Raw genomic sequence first — 17,925 nt, forward strand, 5'->3', positions numbered from 1 at the left:
GGAAGGAGCGCGCGTGCGCAGGGCGGGCTGGGGGGCGGGGCGAGCCGGGAACTGGCGTTCTGGGGACGGGGGCTGCCGAGGCTCACGCCGGAGGGCTTCGCGTCTGCGGCGGGGCCGGCGTGGGTGAGTGGTGGTGGGCGCGGGGAACCGCTGCACGGCGGATCCTTGCGCTTCGGGCTCACGGTGGGAGGCAGGAGAGGCTGGTCGGGGGCAGCTGCCTCGGGACGCTTCGCCGCCTAGCAGCTGGGCCTGTGTCCAGGTGTTTGAGGCAGACGGCCCGGCCGGCTAGTGTCCGCTTTGCTGGGCCCTGGAGATCCCCGACCTGCCTGAGAGACCAGTTGTGCCAGGTGGCTGCTGTCTGGGAGCCCGCGACCGCAGGCACTACGCTTGGTCTGTCCCGGTTCTCCCCCGGGGGAGGCCACTGGTCCTGCCAGGGCCAGGGAGGGGGCAGGCGGGGAAGCCGATTTCCTTTCGGATTCTCATTCTGGGCCTGGCACCGTCATCTAGACTCGTGCTCCGTGAACCAACCACGTCGAATACATCGCCAGGCCCTCGCATGCGTTCACGTCTGCACTGTCTCTGCCTCGTTGGGTCGGGCCCTGGTCATCGCTGCCCGCCCACCTCAGTAGCTCCCGACTGACCCCTGCATCCCCTCCTGGTCCTCTGTAGTTCTGTATAGGGGAGCGCTAGCCATGGTCTTGAAGCAGAAGTCCCATCACGTCGCCAGAATCCCCCCTCCTTCTCTTCCTGGCTTCCCGTTGGTCTCCCAAGCTCTTGTCTCGGGCTTTTGCCTGGCCCTTCCTCGCCTGTCCACTTTGTCCTTTTCTCCAGACTCATCTGCTTCCACTGTACTCTTTTCAACCGTATTGAATCTCTAAGTTCTGCGATTGGCCTCCGTCCTTCCAGCCTTGAGTGTTCAGTGCCATATGCTGTTTCTGCTACTTCATTCTTCCTGTGCTACTCCAGCTGTGGGCTGGGGCTTATGGGTTTAGTGGGCTCTCTTTGCCCAGGCTGTGATGGTGGGATCTGTCCTGTGTCAGCGCACAGAGCGTATGTTACTCTGTTAAGTAGAGGTACAAATGCAGCATGGTTGCCCTCTTGGGCTCCCTGGAGGAACACATGGATCAAGCTGTTGAATGCCTGCTTTGGCAGAACCGGTTCTCAGCTCTGAGCCCACGCAGAGGGGCCTTTCTCTTAGGAACTTGGCTTTTTCCTTGCCTTTGGTCCAGGACCAGTGGGGAGTGGGGAACTCCGGGTCAGAGCTTGTTTTTGGCGCCGGCTCTGGACACAGAATGTCTGGATGTTTGTTGGTGTGGCTGCTCTGAGTTTGAGTTCTTAACCCAGGGCCCCCTGCCTGAGAGAAAAGCTGCCAGCGACTGCTGGGAGGACGACTGGCTGGCTCCGGACCCTGGAACCTAGTACCGATGGAAGGAATGACACAATGAGCGGGAAGGGTGGGCCAGGCCAAACCCCCCACCCCGGGCGAGGGCTCCACAGGGAAGTGGCAGCCCAGGGCAGATCCTCTGTGATAGGGAACAACCCAGTGCTGCTGGGACCCACTGCCCCGAGTCCAACGTGAAGGCATCCCAACCCCGTGTCGGCTCAGCAGGGTTTCGTAGAGAGAGGGCAGAGTTCCAGCCCTCGGAGCAGAGGAAGAGAGAAACACAGGGAAGGAGAACAGCAGTGACTGTGTGTCAGGTGAGTGCGACAGGCTGCAGACTGAGATCAGAAAGAAGCCCCGGTGACGATGGACAGATGGAAGCGGGGAGCAAGGCCGTGGGACTGGAAGAGGCTGCTTGAGCAGTGGAGGGAGCCCTGTTAGAGTTTAGGTGCTGGGTGGGGCGGTGTCCTCACCGGACCACGGCCCAGCACCTCTCTCCTGGGACCCAGGCTGTGTCTCGTGAGGGCTGCCTCAGAGCCTGGACTGTGTTCTGCAGTCTCTTTTCAGAAATTTCTCCTCCCTGGGGTTTTTGGCTGACCTGGCCTTTATAATAGTTTCCTGAAGAAGGCCAGTGAGCTTGGAAACCCCTGGTGTTTATCTTCCAGGCTGTTTGCCCAGGGCCTTGAGCTAAGTCATTGGAGTGTGGATGATGCAACTCGCTCCTTGAACAGAATGGGTAGCTTGTGCGTCCTTGCGACTGTTTGCCGTTTGTCAGGTGCAGTCAGAGTCCCTGTTGCAGTGCAGGGTGGGGGGATTTCCTCCCGCGTGTGTGTACAGATTTGGCTTTTGTTGTGTTCCAATCGTTAGAAACCTGCAATAGCAAACCCGAGTGGAATGACTTCAAAGTCACGGGTTCTCGGCCTTTATCTTGCCTCTCTGAAGAAAGAATGATTTGGACCAGTGATTACTGTATTATTATTAATCGCCCGGTTACCTGAATACAACCCCTGACTCCCCCAACACACACTCACTCTCTCTCTCTCTCTTTCCAATGGGATATACTCAGTGTCCAACCTACAGGTAGAAGAAGCTGGTGCCATGGGTTCCGTGCTCACTCAGCTCAATTCGCTAGCGGATGCACATCTCCAGAGAAGATGGTCACCTCAGAGACATGGACGTCAGCACTTAGGAGCCTGTCCTCAGTCACCCGGGGACTGTGGTACCCAGGCGGGAGCCCCCACCTCTGTGCCGGGTGCTGTGCCTGGTGCGGTGCCGGAGCGTGGATTCAGTGCTGCTGTCTGACAGCCTGGTCCAGCAGGGGCACTGACATGTGATCAGGCAGTTTTCCTGGTTGTAGTCATCAGCAGTGGACAGGAGCCTTCTGAAGGGAAGCACCTGGGAGCCACAGCCAGACCGGAGGAAGAGAGCTTGCTGGGGCAAGGGACACGGGAGGAGCTGGGTTCCCCTGCCTGGCCCTGCTGTCCCAGAACTCCTAAGACGTGTGTTCAGGGTAAGGTGTTCTGCCCGGGCTGCTGAACAGTCACTGCTAGGAGGAACTTGAAACCTCGGTTTTTGGTACCAAGTACGATGGCAGTGACCTTGTTAGGGACTCGCCACTCTTTTTTTTTTTTTTTTTTTTTTTAAGATTATTTATTTATTGGAGAGGCAAAATTACAGACAGAGGGAGAGACAGAGAGAAAGAGAGTGAGGTCTTCCATCCTCTGGTTCACTCCCCAAATGGCTACAACTGCTAGAGGTGGACAGATCTGAAGCCAGGAGCTTCTTCTGGATCTCCCATGTGGCTGCAGGGGCCCAAGTACTTGGGCAATCTTCCACTACTTTCCCAGGCCATCAGCAGAGAGCTGGATGGGAAGTGGATCAACTGGGACTGGAGCCAGCACCCATATGGTATGCCAGCACCACAGGTAGAGGCTTAACCTCTATACCACAGCACCAGGCCTGGGTTTGGATACTTTTATGTGGTAAAATTGGAAGTATAGTTTCTGGCTGTTCCTATATTATTTTTTGGAGATAAGAATTTGCTGGAAACTGTTTCTTTCCTCCATCCACATAGTAGGAATAAAAGTATGGAATAGATTCATTAAATACATATTTGTAAAAACAAATACTTATAATAAGAGATTTTAGAAGCAATAGAAAGGTAAAAAGAAAATCACAATCGCTTTTTTAAAGGGTTTCTGTATTTAATTTATTTATTTGAAAGGCAAAGCATCAGAGAGAAAGAAAGAGACCTTCATCTGCTGGTTCACCCCCGAAATGGCCACAACAGCCAGGTCTGGGCCAGGCCAAAGCCAGGAGTCAGGAGCTCCATACTGGTCTCCCGTAAGGTGGCAGGGGCTCAGCTGTTTGGACTCTCATCTGCTGCCTTCCCAGCTGCATTCGGATCCAGGAAGCCGGGACTCAAACTGGCTCTCCAGTACAGGATGCTGGCATCACAGGTGGCGGCTTTACCTGCTGCGCCACAGAGCTGGCCCCCACAATCACTTCTAACCTCATGACACAATATAATCTTTGAAAAATGTTTATGTATTTGAGAGGGAGACGGATACAGGCAAGAGAGCTTCTTCCATCAGCTGGTTCAGTCCCCCGTTCCCCATGATGGCTGTGGCTGGGCCAAGGCTGAAGCCGGGAGCCAAGTGCTCAGTCTGTTTCTGTGTTAGCCGCAAGCTGGAGCCTGGAGCCAGCGGTGGGTGTGGAATCCAGGCGCTCCTGTGTAGGACGTGGGTGTACTAGCTGCTGTGCCAATTCCTACCCCTGAAGAGTCTTTCTGAAGAGGTTTTAGTCTGTTTTGAGCGTGACAAACACACTATTTTACAAACGTGAGCTATTCTTTTTTTTTTTTTTTTTTTTTTTTTATTTTTGACAGGCAGAGTGGACAGAGAGAGAGACAGAGAGAGAAAGGTCTTCCTTTGCCGCTGGTTCACCCTCCAATGGCCGCCGCTGCAGCCGGCGCACCGCGCTGATCCTGGCAGGAGCCAGGAGCCAGGTGCTTTTTCCTGGTCTCCCATGGGGTGCAGGGCCCAAGCACCTGGGCCATCCTCCACTGCACTCCCTGGCCATAGCAGAGAGCTGGCCTGGAAGAGGGGCAACCGGGACAGAATCCGGCGCCCCAACCGGGACTAGAACCCGGTGTGCCGGCGCCGCAAGGTGGAGGATTAGCCTATTGAGCCACGGCGCCGGCTCAAAACGTGAGCTATTCTTCACAGACTTCTACAGGCTGCTCTTCCTCCTCTATGTATTGAGCATCTTTGCTGTTACCATGAGAGATTGCGTTATGGCGTCGCTGATGAGTTGTAGTTGAAGCTGCTTGTTAGCACCCTGCGAGAGCCACGTCCCAGTGACTGTTGGTCCCTCTAGGAAGGGGCTGTGGGAGGTGATGCGCTGAGGGCACAGTGGGCCGTGAGCTCAGGTGGTCCTACCCTCGGTGCCTGTCGGATGAGTGAGGGGCTGTAACAGCGCTGCTTCCCAGCCCCAGGCACGTGTGCAGACAGTGGCGGCTCTGAGCTGGGCCCTGTGAGCCCCAGCACATGAGAGGGAGTGGCCGGGCCTTCTGCTTTATCCTGGCCGCCCGAGGTTTGTGGCTGTGACTACACCTGGGCCCTTGTGACCCAGCGGCATCTGCTCTAGCTTTCGGGAAGTGAGCGTGAGGCCAGGTCTTGACTCTGCGTGTGTACCACCCCTGGCTCTCCTTCCCCTTCCTTTTCGAGGTCAGTGCATAAGCCCCAGGAAGGACCTGGACTTGGAGCCGAACCTGCTTACTCTGCTTGACCCTTGGTGGGGATTCCCACTGGGAGTGAAGCACTCTCCGCCCTCAGGGAGCTGACTGTGTCCTCTGTCCACAGTCGCAGGCCCCGGGAGTACTTGGTGGAATCCCGACTCGCCTGTAACTGCTTTCCTTTGCAGTGGCTAAGTGCTGCTGTCCCAGCGCTGGGAGGTGGACAGGGCAGGAGCTGACTGCTCTGCTCTGTGTCCGCTGCTGCAGCCCTTGGTCTGACCCACCTCACCACTCCCCTCACTCCCGGCTGCACGTCTCTGGTCTAGCCCCACCGTGCTGCCAGGTGAGCCATTCGGAAGCCAAGCTCTGAGCTCGTCTCCCCTGCACGAGTCGTTAGTGGCTGATCTCAGGAGGTGCCAGCCGTCTCAGCCTGGTGCGCAAAGCCATGTCCAGCACAGCCTGTTCACGCATGGCTGCCTGTCCCCAGTGTCTGCTTCCTCCCTCTGGGCTCCGGTTTCCTTCCCACTTGTCTGTTCCCACTGTTCCCCTCGTCCTTCAGCCCCATGCTGTCCAGGGCCAGCTCACGTGTCACCGTGCCCATCAGCCTTCTCCACCGTTCCGTCCCCCGGGAGAGAGGTCTGCCCGGAACGCCCAGAGGGGCTCCTCTCTTTCCAGCCCCTCACTTTCTGCCTCCAGGGTGCTATGAGGAGAGCCTCGGGTAGGCAGGAGCACTCTGTGAGTCCCTTGGAGCGCTCATGGAGGTGCTTGGCCTGACAAAGGCTCTCAGGATATGTTGTGTGCCCCTCCCCTCCCCTGCCCCCCTTTGAATGACAGGGGCCTGGTGCCAAGCTGGCCTTGGGGCCTGCTGGGTGTGCTCTCATCCCCAGCCTCACTGCTCACTGCTCTCCTGCGAGTCGGTCGCGTCAGGTCTAAAAGAAACCTTAGCTTGGTGCTCTCTGTTCCCCGCCCCCCAGGTACTGGTGACCATGACAGCCTTGCAGCTGCTCAGAGCTCCCTTCCTGTGCGGCCTGCTCTGGGCCTTTTGTGCCCCGGGTGCCAGGGCCCAGGAGCCTGGGGCCAGCGCCTCCCATCACGGCAGCGTGGGTCTGGATAAGAACACGGTGCACGACCAAGAGTACGTATCCAGCGCTGGCCGTGGTCCTCAGGCCTGCCCGCCATCTGCAGCTGCAGCCGGCTGCCCGGCACCTTCCGTCCTGTCCTTCCTCCTATTTCCATGGCCGCTTTCACAGTTTTCCAGGATGATGCTTTTTCCCTTGGAGCCACCTGTAAGTCAGGTATTCTTTTTTCATCATCATACACAGATGGAGAATCCTGGGATAAATTACTTGTGTGAATTCAGTTTCTCTCTCTTTTACATAGACAGACAGACACACCCATGCCCAGATGGACTGGCGGCAAGGGCAGAGTGCAGCTGAGGCTTCCTGACTCTGATGGGGCCTTCTGCACACAGACACCTGCCAATGGTGACTCATCAGCTGTTCTGGGCCAGGGAGCTGCCTCCATTGTATTTTGTTATCCTTAAAGTATTTTTATACACACACACACACATGCACGCACACACATGCAACACATGTTTTTAAAGATTTATTCATTTGAAAGTCAGAGTTACAGAGAGAGAGAGGGAGAGACAGAGAGAAAGGTCTTCTGTCTGCTGGTTCTCTCCCCAAATGGCTGCAACAACCAGACTGGACCAATCCAGAGTCAGGAGCCAGGAGCTTCTTCTGGGTCTCCTGTGTGGGTGCAGGGGCCCAAGCACTTGAGTCATCTCCCACTGCTTTCCCAGGCCATTAGCAGAGAGCTGGATCAGAAGTGGAGCAGTTGAGACTTGAACCAGCAGCCATATGGGATGCTGGCACTGCAGGTGATGGCTTTACCTGCTACGCCACGGCGCTGGCTCCTAAACATGTAGTTTTTGATTACCCAAAAGTCTCACAGTAAAGAGGGGGCTGCTCCTAGTCCTATGTCCCAGCTGAACGCTCCCTGCCTCTTTCATGGCCTTGTCTGCACCCGCGCACCCCGTCTTCGAGCATGGTCTCCCCCTTTTCCTGCTTGTTTTTATGAACTGGCTGGCGTTTCAGCTTTGCAGAGTCCTTGTGATTCCCGCATGAGCCGGTGTAGCGCTCTGCCAGGGCATCTGAGTGTCTGTGTCGGTTTTTAGGCACATCATGGAGCATCTAGAAGGCGTCATCAACAAGCCGGAGGCGGAGATGTCGCCACAGGAACTGCAGCTGCATTATTTCAAAATGCACGATTATGACGGCAACAGCTTGCTCGACGGCCTGGAACTCTCCACCGCCATCACTCACGTCCACAAGGAGGTGGGTCAGCCAGTGGCCCTCACTGGGCAGGGCAGGGAGGGCCTCCCTTCGGTAGTCCAAGCGCCACTCTTGGAGGCCTGCGTGCTCTGTGGGCGTCAGTAGTGCTTCTTCCATTCCTCTCCAGCGGTTGGAGGGCACCTGCTGAGGCAGACCACCAGGGCCAGGCATTCGTGCCTGTCACAAGTGCTCTAGGCATTTCTGCTGCACACCTGCGTGTGAGCATCAGGGCCGGATTCCAGATGCAGAGCGGGGGAGCAGTCCCTTCTCTTGGGAAGGAGGGCCGGTGAGGCGCGAGCGCTGGAGGCACTTGGCAGTCGGGGGTTTGTGTGGTACCACCCGGTGTGCTGAGGTTCCTGAAGCACCTGGCGGTGGGCAGGTGGCGGGAGCCACAGCCTGAGGATGCAGGGCACCGACTTACTCCGGCGTCCCACGGGAGGAAGTCAAGCCTTGCTCTGCCATGCTGCCCTGTCTGGAGGAGGCCGGGCGGAGCTGTGGTGCGGAGTGATCACACCGGCTGCGGGCAGGGTTTGCGTTGAAGACACGAGGGAGCGCCGCTGGTTTCCTGTGGGAAGGTGGCCCTGTCTGGGGAGGCTCCTTTGCTGTGGGCGCCAGCCTGACAGGTGTGAGGGGAGACTAGTGGTAGGGAGAGGAGTTCACAGTCAGTGGTCAGGCAGCTGAGGCTGGCGGTGGCGTTGGGAGAGGAGGGGGTGGAGGTGCCGATGTAGCAGAGGAAGCGGCAGCTAAGGATGAGTGGCCTCAGTGCCTGGCACAGCGAGTCCCCTGCACCTGCCGCAGAGCGAGGGAGAGCCTTCCTCCTCAGAGATCTTGGCAGGCTTTGCCTGCTGGCCGTGCCCTCCTCCCTCTGTTCCTATGCCAGCGTGTCCACTGGGTCCCTGTGTGTGCTCAGGCAAATTGTGCCCAGCGCTGACTCCCGGGAAGGCCTGGGCTGTGAGCTTTTTCCTAGGATGGGGGTGTGAGTTGTGGACTCACATTTCCGGGGAAGCCAGGCCCAGTTTTCACCGTGAACGTATATCACTTTTACCATTAGAAAAGAATGAACAGTCACTTCTAGAGCAAACAAGGGCCTGCTTTGATTGCATTTGCCTGGAGCTGGCAAATGTGATTCTAAACTAGGTCATTGTACATTGGTTCTGTCTGACATACGGGTTTGTGGGTTCCTGCAAGTGGCCACGTTCTACATTGAAGAAGTTTCTGGATACGCACGAGCATTTTGGACATCGGCTAAGCACTTCTTGTAGTCAAATGTGCAACTCATCCTTGTCTGATTTTTGCTTTTGTAGGAAGGGAGTGAACAGGCACCACTAATGAGCGAAGATGAACTGATTAACATAATAGATGGTGTTTTGAGAGACGATGACAAGAACAATGATGGATACATCGACTACGCTGAATTTGCAAAATCCTTGCAGTAGGCTCTTGCGTGCCGGCTCCTAGTTACATGCAAATGTGACCTGTGCTAATGTGATTGAACACTTTCCCTAACGCAGAATAACTCCTTGGCCACTACTGTTGCAGCATTTTGGTAAAAACTGGGAGCAATTCGTTACACTGGGGTGAGAACAGGAATGAAGAGAGTTTTAAGAGAAGTAAGATGGATGTCTGGTAGTCCCTTAAGTGCTGTTAAAATAGCTTACTGGATGTGGGAGTGATTAAAGAATCCTCGTGAGAATATTGGCTAATCGGAGCTGAAAACTCAGGAACTTGACTGTAGGATACTGCTAGTGTCTTGATTTTAATTTATGCTGCCTGGAGAGTAAGCCAACGCCTTTGCCAAGTGGCCACACACTGGATGACAGGGAAGGAATGCAGCCAATGCCAAATGGTGCCCTGGTGGGTCCTGCTTCTTCAGGTATACGCGGTCAGTGTTCTGGCCCCCTGGCCTGCTCGGGTCCTCTCACCCGACAGGTGGGTTTTCATCAGGCCGGTGCAAAGCCAGCACGTAAGAAGGATGTCAGATACCGAGTTGAGTGGGTCTCGGAGTCCAGGATTCTGTAGCCTCTGGCGTTTTGGAAATGCTACACCACTGGCCTAAGTGATGAACCTCTCCAGATTTTTCAGTATTATATCCAACCGCTGCTCTCTCCTCCTTTATTTCTGTTCTGTCTTCTTCAGCCTGGGAGAGACCTTGAGCTTAGAAGTGTTCTCTAAATCAGTAGCCAGTGTTGTAGCTTTGTTAATGTTTGTGTTTCACTCTTGTTTCTAGGGTTTGGTTTTTGGCTGTTTAGAAGAAACAGTAGGATACCGTAGGGGGAAAAGGGCTAACTGGTCTACCCCACGCGAGGCAAGACCTTTCACCTGACACAGCCATTTATTAACCTGATAGAGGTTCTGTGTAGTAGGGATGTTGTGTGAATTACATCTTCCAGCGCTAAATATGTGAATTCTTTCAAATCGGGAAGGGTGAGAATAGCAAGCTTCAAAGCTGGTTTGCAGTGTGCACATCAGTGGTGTTGGGGACCGGAGGGGTGGCGGATTGCCATTGCCTTGTTCAGTGTGGCAGCCACGCTGTTGTAGAAAACCTGAAATGATGGTGGAGTGGGAGGAAGACACGGCGTGAGATTGGCTGTAGGATGCATAGAGACTTATTTTCTTGATTAAAGTATTCTTATAAGAAAACCTATGTATTTGTAAAAATGGTTTCCTGTGTCAAGTATCTGTGCAATCAGAGTTGACTTACAAACTATTCTTGTACTATCTCGTTATTTTGGAAGATTTATATAATGAATTCTGGATATATGATCAATAACACCAATGAAACAAAATAAGAGCCATTGATTTTGTCTATTCCAGCTGCTCCTGCTAGCGCCTGATGGGTCTGTCTGGTGCTGCTCTTGTCGCAGGTCCCAGGCCGTCCTGGGCTGTACCCGGCTCCTTTCCACGGGGATACCTTCTTATTCAAAGTCACTTTCCCTCTTCAGGCATTCTTTTTCTTCCAAATGAAACCACTTTTGGATCTTTCTTCTCCAACCAAATTCAGATTGTGACAACATTCCCTAGCTTGGGAAAATATATAACGTTTGCCCCTTGAAATGAGTGACTAGTGTTTTAGGTTTTTGGAGTTTTGTTTTTGTTTTTGTTTTTGTCAAAAAAACAAAACAAAACAAAACAAAACAAAAACAGATAGCATGGCTGAAAACATCCCAGGCCCAAGGGAGAAGTTCATTGGCATTTTGGAAATGACACACTTCTCTTGTGCCTGTGGAAGTTACCTTTGCCTTCAGGATGGGTCTGGTGAATGGGCTCACAGTGGGGGAGGCCAGGAAGCTGTCCCCAGGAAGCAGCCAGGACCACCGGAATGCATCCTGTGTGGCTGCCTGCTGTCTTAGCCAGCCTCACGGTCCTGTTAGTCTCCTGGCCTTGCCTTAAAGAAAACTCCCCTGCTGGGCGGGGGGCTGCACATCCCCAGTGGGTTTGCCCTTCCCTGCCCACCCGCCTGCCCTGTCGCCTCCCCTGCGTGAGGCCTCGGCCTTCCTGGGATGTGTCCAGGACATTGCTGCGCCTGTTTCCCCTGCTGTAAAATGGACACCCACCCAGCACAGGCCAGCACAAGCTTTGGAAATCCTGGGCCTGCTACTCCTTAGCTGTGAAGTCTCTAAACGTCGATTTTTCCACTGAAAGTGGTGAAAGTTACTACGGAGTGGCTCAGAGGTTCACACGGTGAGGGACTGGGTAAAGCACCTAACTGCGGTGAGGGGCCGAGACTGGTGCCGAGTGGCTGCTCCCCACCTGGCTGCAGAGCCGGGCCCGAGGCGCTGCTGTGACAGCGATGGCTTCAGGGCCGGGGATCGTAGGGTCTGTTCTGCTGCAGCTCCTTTGTGTGCGCACGGGGTGGCTGAGCGGTGATCACACGGATTCCCCTCCAAGGGAGAAACGGAGGAGTCCAGAAAGACTGAAGGCATCCGTCTCACCTGCTGTGACAGGTGACTGCTCTCTCCGAAGCCGGGAGAGCGCCAGGCCTCCTACTTAGAAATACCTAGAAAGGAGAGGAGGTGAGGGGTCAGAGTAGGGGCCGGGGTGAGGCCGCCGAGGGCAGCTGCTTCTGAACCTCACTCCTCAGCTCCCTGCGCTCTCCCGGGGGGTTGTGGCTCAGCGGGTCTCGCCGCCTCCTGCAACACCGGCATCCTACATTGGAGTGCCGGTTCCAGTCCTGGCTGCTCTGCTTCCTGATCCTTCCTGGGAAGGCCACAGAAGATGGCTCAAGTGCTTGGGCCCCTGCTACCCGCGGTAACCCAGACGGAGTTCCTCCTGGCTTCAGCCTGGCCCAGCCCTGGCTGTTGTGGCCACTGGGGAGTGAACCAGCGGATGGATGATCTACTTGTTCTGCCCTTCAAGCAAATGTTTAAAAAACAGAGTAAGTACCCACTGGATTTGGAAGCCAGCGGCAGTGCCAGGATGACAGAGAAAGCCGTTTGTCCATCCCCAGCTCTGCGGTCTTCCCTGATCAGGAGAACCACGGCGAGCGCCACAAACCCCTGCGTGCCAGAGGCAGCGGAGCCAGGGGCAGAACTGGCCGCCAGGAGGCCAAGGAGGGAAGTGGTGGGGCCAGGGCTGAGGACCTCCCCTGCCCCCGGTGGGGCCTCCGTCCCCAGCTTGGACCCCTGAGCGCCTTCCTCTGGGCTGCTCTGGCAGGGGCGTGCCCTCCCCCGGCACCTCTCACCACACCCATTGTCATTCCCAAGTGCAGCTGACACCTGCCCGCTCCTCTCCCAGGAACTTGGCATTTGGGAGCACGGGGCACAGTGACAGAGGTGCGGGCTGCAGGCATGTGAGCAGCAGTGCCATGCCCTTGCTACCCAGTGCAAGGTGTCTGGCGCGTAACAAATCTTCCCAGGCAGACGAATCAATTAATTCACAAGCTTTTATTAGGATTCCGCTCCCGGGCGAGGTTCCCCAGTCCCAACAGAGTGGGGGCCTGGGAAGTTGCGTGTCAGAGGCTGGGAGAGCTCCTTTTATAGATACAGGGCGTGGGGGTTAAAGGTTGAGGCAGGTCTGATCCTCACTGGTTGACCTTTAGGCACCCGCAGGGACCTTGACAAGGACTTTTTTTCCCCCGAAAGTACAGGTAGGGACTCTCCATTCCCGGAAGTGTAGGCCTGCCCTCCTTGCGGATCCCAAAGCTACCATCCTGACCTTTTGATGATAGGAAAGGGGGCGACGATGAGTCTCTCTGACTACTTCCTGCTGACTGGGGACGTCGTCTACAGGGGCCCGCTGGGGGTATTTTGGGGCTCCGCAGGGACAGGCATGTATGGATGGAGAAGCATCTGGTTGACTGCCTGGTTGCTGAAGGCCTTGGTTCATTCCATTATCACCTGCTGTAAACACTTAAACAGATACTGTAGTATACAAGTCAGGGTGAGAATAGCAACCAATGATCCTAAGAGTGGCATTAACCAGGTAATGAGAGGATTTCATAGAGGAGAGGAAATGAGGGGGTCTCTGGACCCTTGTGAGGATGGTTTGATGGACGTGGTGTGGATGAAGTGTAGGCCTGCCCTCCTTGCGGATCCCAAAGCTACCACCCAGCCCCCAGGCCGTGGGCCAGGGCTCCCTGGGCCGCCGTGGATGCAGAACTTCAGGCCCGGTGCAGACCCAGCAGGGTCAGAGCCACCTTTGCTCAGATCCTGGTGGCTGTGTGCCCACTCAGCTATCAGAAGCACTGTCCAGGCACCCCAAGGGGGGCCGAGCAGCCTGGATCCTGTCTCCCATTCTCCTCTATCAAGCCCTCTGTTCAGTCCTGGCCCTGCTCACCTGTCTCCTCTCAGGCTCCAGAGCCAATGGCCTTTAATGTTTGGTGCTGTGGACCCGTTTACAGAATCATGTTTGCAAATGCATAAGATAAGAAAACAAAGGACTTACTATATCTATGAACTGTATTGAGCCTGTTAAAAACTAAAAAAAAAAAAAAAATTTAAAAAAGAACTCAAAGTAATCAATCACATTGAAATATAGGCATCGGGCTGACGCTGTGGTATAGTGGGTAAAGCTACCACCTGCGGTTCTGGCATCCCACATGGGCGCCGGTTCGAGTCCTGGTTCTCCACTTCCCATCCAACTTTCTGCTAATGGCCTAGGAAAAGCAGCAGAGAATGCCCAATTGTTTGGGCCCCTGCACCCATGTGGGAGACCCAGATAAAACTTCTGGCTTCAGCTTGGCCCTGTGCTGGCTATTGTGGCCTTCTGAGGAGTGAACCAGTGGATGGAAGACCCCCCTCTCTCTGTGTGTGTCTCTCCCTCTCCCTCTGTGTAACTCTGACTTTCTAAATAAATGAATAAATAACCTTTAAAAAATAAATATAGGCTTCAGAATACTTTAAAAAGATGTGTGACTTAGAAATGTACACGCAGGGCCGACGCTGTGGCATAGCGGGTGAAGCCGCCGCCTGCAGGGCCAGCATCGCATACGGGCACCAGTTAGATCTGGCTGCTCCACTTCTGATCCAGCTCTCTGCTGTGACCTGGGAAAGCAGTAGAAGATGGCCCAAGTCCTTGGGTCCCTGCACCCATGTGGGAGACCCAGAGGAAGCTCCTGGCTCCTGGCTTCGGATCAGCGCAGCTCTGGCCATTGCGGTCAACTGGGGAGCGAACCATAGGAAGGAAGACCTCTCTCTCTCTCTCTCTCTCTCTCTCTCTCTCTCTCTGACTCTTTTCTCTCTATGTAACTCTGACTTCCAAATAAATAAATAAATCTTTAAAAAATGAAAGGTGTGTGCTTCATTAGCATAGTAAGACGCAGCAGCAGGTCCAATAATGACTGTCAGGTCAAAGCAGTGATGGCCAAGGGACTCGAGACGCCTGCACCTGCTGCAGCGGGATAGGAAAATATTTTCTGCAAATGATGAAGTCACAGGTTCTACCACCACAGCTTTTTGCCTAACTCATAATGGAAAAGAACGCTACATTTCAACCTGGGGTTTATGAAAATAAAGGAGTAACTTTATCCCCACCAAATTTCGTGGGTCCCTGGACAGTATCTAGAGAGTGCCATTAGAGCCCAGGGAATCAGCCATGGTCAACAACAGATGATACATTCATGACAAGTGCAGGAATAGCCAGTGTTTGTAAGGACACCTGCGAGGTGCACGGGCACCAAAGGAAGAATCCAGTCTCCACCACTCTGTCACCCGCTCTCGAGCTTACAGGGTCGGGTGGAGGGTTCCTGTCTTCTCTTGTGCCCTCACCCCCAGCAAATGGCAAGGGATGGACCCAGAAGGACCCTGCACTCAGCGTTTGTTGGCAGTTGGCCTGTGACAACTCTAATTTTTTTATGAGTGATCCCGAGGGCTGCTGGGACCCCTTAGTCGGGTCTCTTAATACAACACTTGTCATTTGCAGATCAACCACTAGATGGCAGCAGTGCCCCACAGAACGTCCTTCCCCACCCCTCAGTAACCATCCCGGGATTTTTTAAGTGTCACTTGCATTTGACCCCTGGAAAATCCAAGCTCACGTCCTCCTTCTACCGCACATCCTGGTGGATTTTCCAGGATTTCACCACCACATTACTTTGTTCCTCCAGGGGGAAGGCCGTGCTGAATAGAGCAGTGGGGAACAAGGGTAGGAGAGTGGACGGTCCAAGGTTACAAGTTGTCTGCCTGGGGAATTCAGTTCCTTATTACACGAACTGAGCACCTACCGTGTGCCAGATCCTGCAGAGACCCACCGTTTCTGTTGTGGGTGCTGAAGGGAGCAGGCTGCGGGCTCGGGGAGAGAAGGTGGTTTCGGGTTGGCCACCCACCGCCGCAGCACCTATAACAGACGCCCAGACACCGCGCTGCAGCTGCAGGGTGTGTGGATGAGGCTCCAGGGTGCACTCAGGATGTTCTCTGGGCGAAGCGTCCCATCACAATTGCCAGGGCGTAATTTAAAAAGTGAAAGTGTTTCTGGGACTGGCGTTGTGGCATAGCGGGTTAAGCCACCTGCTGTGACACCAGCATCCCATATGGGTGCCGGTTTGAGTTCTGGCTGCTCTGCTTCTGATTCAGCTCCCTACTAATGCACCTGGGAAAGCAGTGGGAAGATGGCCTAAGTGCTTGGGTCTCTGCTACCCACATGGGAGACCCAGATGAAGTTCCAGACTCCTGGCTGTTGCGGCCATTTGGAGAGTGAACCAGCAGACGGAAGATTCTCTCTCTCTCTCATTCTTGCTTTCAAATAAACAAATCTTTAAAAAATAAAAATATTGAAAAATATATAATTAATGGTGCTAGTACCAAGTGAACCTTCATCTAGCCCTGCATTTATTTATTTGTTTTTAAAAGAGTATTTTTTTTATTGGAAAGTGGGGGATGACATGCACTTTGGACTACTGCCCCAGGCACAGTGGCTTAACCTGCTGTGCCACAACATCCACCCCGAGTCCCCGGGCTTATTGCACATTCTATTCTCAGATGAATCAGGTTTGGTGAAACTGGGTTTGGGTGGCTGAAACTGGCAGGAGCACAGTGGATTTCTTTGTTGGCTTCAAGGTGAAACCAAAGCCTTTGGCCTTCACATGCAAGAGACGGCCGGCTGACACGAAATGCTTCCCGGTACTCCAGCGTGGCTGACACGAAATGCTTGCCGGTACTCCAGAGCAGCCAGGCCCAATGACACGGCCTCTGCAGAAATGCCAACTCTTTCTCCCCTGCACAGGGACAGAAAGTGGGAGTGACTCCTAAGCACATCTTATGTCTAACAGCCGCCTCCTGTGCACACCTGCGCACCCATGCACACAAACCCACGCACACACACACACACATGTGCACTCATGCACACACATACCACACATGCACACATACATGCTCACCCACGCACACATCCATACACATGCGCACCCACACACCCACACCCATGCACACCCATGCATACCCACGCACACACACACACATGTGCACCCATGCACCCACACCCATGCACACCCATGCATACCCACACCCATGCACACACATACCACACATGCACACACATGCTCACCCACGCACACGCACACACCCATGCACACACACTTGTGCACCCACGCACACACAGGAACAACAAAACCGTTCAAAACTGAGCATGAACTTGAGTGAAAAACGTCACCCCCAACCACTCTGGGGAAAGGCATTGTTGATCTTTCCCCAGACGTGGAGGCCATGACCAGCAAGGGGAAGGTGACGGCGCTGCCGGGGCCCTGAACTCCGAGCTGGCCAGGGCGGCCGTGCACAGCCCGTGCAGGAGGAATCCATGCTTTGTCCTTGTCCACGCTCCTGTGCTTTCTGTTCCTAGTGCAAACAGCTCCTGGAAACTTCCAGCCTGCTGTGGCTGGGGGGGGGTCCCCTGCATCTCTCATCAGGGTGCAGGGGCACCCGGCCACCCAGAGGCTGCAGGGGGCATGGGGACAGGCAGACGAGGGGCCCAGGACCAGGTGATGTGGAGACCCAGCTGAATGGAAAGAGCCAAACCCAGAGGGAGAGCCGGGGAGCTTGGCCAGCGTTGCATTCTAGAGGTTTCACTGTAACCTTGACCCTCAAGGTTTGATTCCCACAGCCTCTCAGAAGTTTCCAAGGCTGAGCAAACCCTCCTGCTATGTCTCCTCTTCAGAAAGTTGGAGGGCCAGCATCATGGCCCAGCAGGTTAAGCCACCACCTGCAACGCTGGCATCCCATATGGGTGCCAATTTTGAGTTGCGGTCACTCCACTTCCGATCCAGCTCCTTGCTAATGGACCGGGAAAACAGTGGAAGATGGCCCAAGAGCTTGGGCCTCTGCCACCCACGTGGGAGACCTGGGTGAAGCTCCTGGCTTTTGGCCTAGCCCCAGGTGTTGTGGCCATTTGGGGAGTAAGCCAGCAGATGGAAGATCTCTCTCTCTCTCTCTCTCTCTCTTTTCCCCTCTCTCTGTAACTTTGCCTTTCACATAAATTTATACCGGGGCCAAGCAGTACTACAAAAGAAAAGCTTCTACTTTGGGAGGTTGGGGAGGTGAGAGGCTGCTGGATGGCTCGCCAAGAAAGCTGTGGCTGGAGAACGCACCCAGGTTCTCGGCACCAGCACAGAGCGAAGCTGAGGACTGTCAGGTTGGGCTGAGCAAGCCAGCGCAGTACTGCAAGCAAAGGCACACTCTCGAGACGGGGACGGAGGAGACAGCATCTGCCCCCGAGGGTCTGAGGAGGCTGTTCCTGTATTTTGTCTCACAATGAGGGGGTGGAATATTCATGAGGTATGGAAGAGAGTTCTAGGGGTAGGTGAGGGTCTTCTGGAACAGTTCTAGCAAGGTGCTATTGGATCTGTCACAGCGATTTTGTGAGTGGATTGTAATCACAACTGCAATGGTGATTGCAACAGAGAGGCTGGGCCATTCGCCAACCTGGGGGTTTTTGAGTTGTTAAGGTATGGAGACTGGGGCCAGTGTTGTGGCATAGCAGGTAAAGCTGCCACTTGCAACACTGGCATCCCACATGGGTGCTGGTTTGTGTCCTAGCTGCTCCAC

At 54.6% G+C, this 17,925-nt stretch overlaps 1 protein-coding gene across 3 annotated transcripts; it reads left to right on the top strand.

Moving 5' to 3' along the window:
• Positions 1-2: 2 nt before the first annotated feature.
• MCFD2 (multiple coagulation factor deficiency 2, ER cargo receptor complex subunit) lies at positions 3-10,239 on the top strand. 3 transcript variants are annotated; one of them, XM_002709885.5, is made up of 4 exons: positions 3-123; positions 6,092-6,252; positions 7,297-7,456; positions 8,758-10,239. In XM_002709885.5, the coding sequence occupies exons 2-4, from the start codon at positions 6,104-6,106 to the stop codon at positions 8,887-8,889; spliced, it is 441 nt and encodes a 146-aa protein (XP_002709931.1). In that variant the 5' UTR covers positions 3-123; positions 6,092-6,103; the 3' UTR covers positions 8,890-10,239. The 3 variants fall into 3 exon arrangements, with proteins under 3 accessions (XP_002709931.1, XP_069925275.1, XP_069925276.1); XM_070069174.1 differs by having other exon boundaries at positions 30-390; XM_070069175.1 differs by lacking the exon at positions 3-123 and adding an exon at positions 1,280-1,698.
• Positions 10,240-17,925: the final 7,686 nt, after the last annotated feature.

The sequence above is a fragment of the Oryctolagus cuniculus genome, chromosome 2, assembly GCF_964237555.1.
Source record: "Oryctolagus cuniculus chromosome 2, mOryCun1.1, whole genome shotgun sequence".
NCBI lineage: Eukaryota > Metazoa > Chordata > Mammalia > Lagomorpha > Leporidae > Oryctolagus > Oryctolagus cuniculus.

Excerpts from the sequence above, each read along its gene's own strand:
- MCFD2 (XM_002709885.5), top strand. The coding sequence starts at position 6,104 with ATGACAGCCTTGCAGCTGCTCAGAGCTCCCTTCCTGTGCGGCCTGCTC. Across the intron at positions 6,253-7,296 it reads AACACGGTGCACGACCAAGA|GCACATCATGGAGCATCTAG; the intron begins GTACGTATCCAG and ends GTCGGTTTTTAG. Across the intron at positions 7,457-8,757 it reads TCACTCACGTCCACAAGGAG|GAAGGGAGTGAACAGGCACC; the intron begins GTGGGTCAGCCA and ends TTGCTTTTGTAG.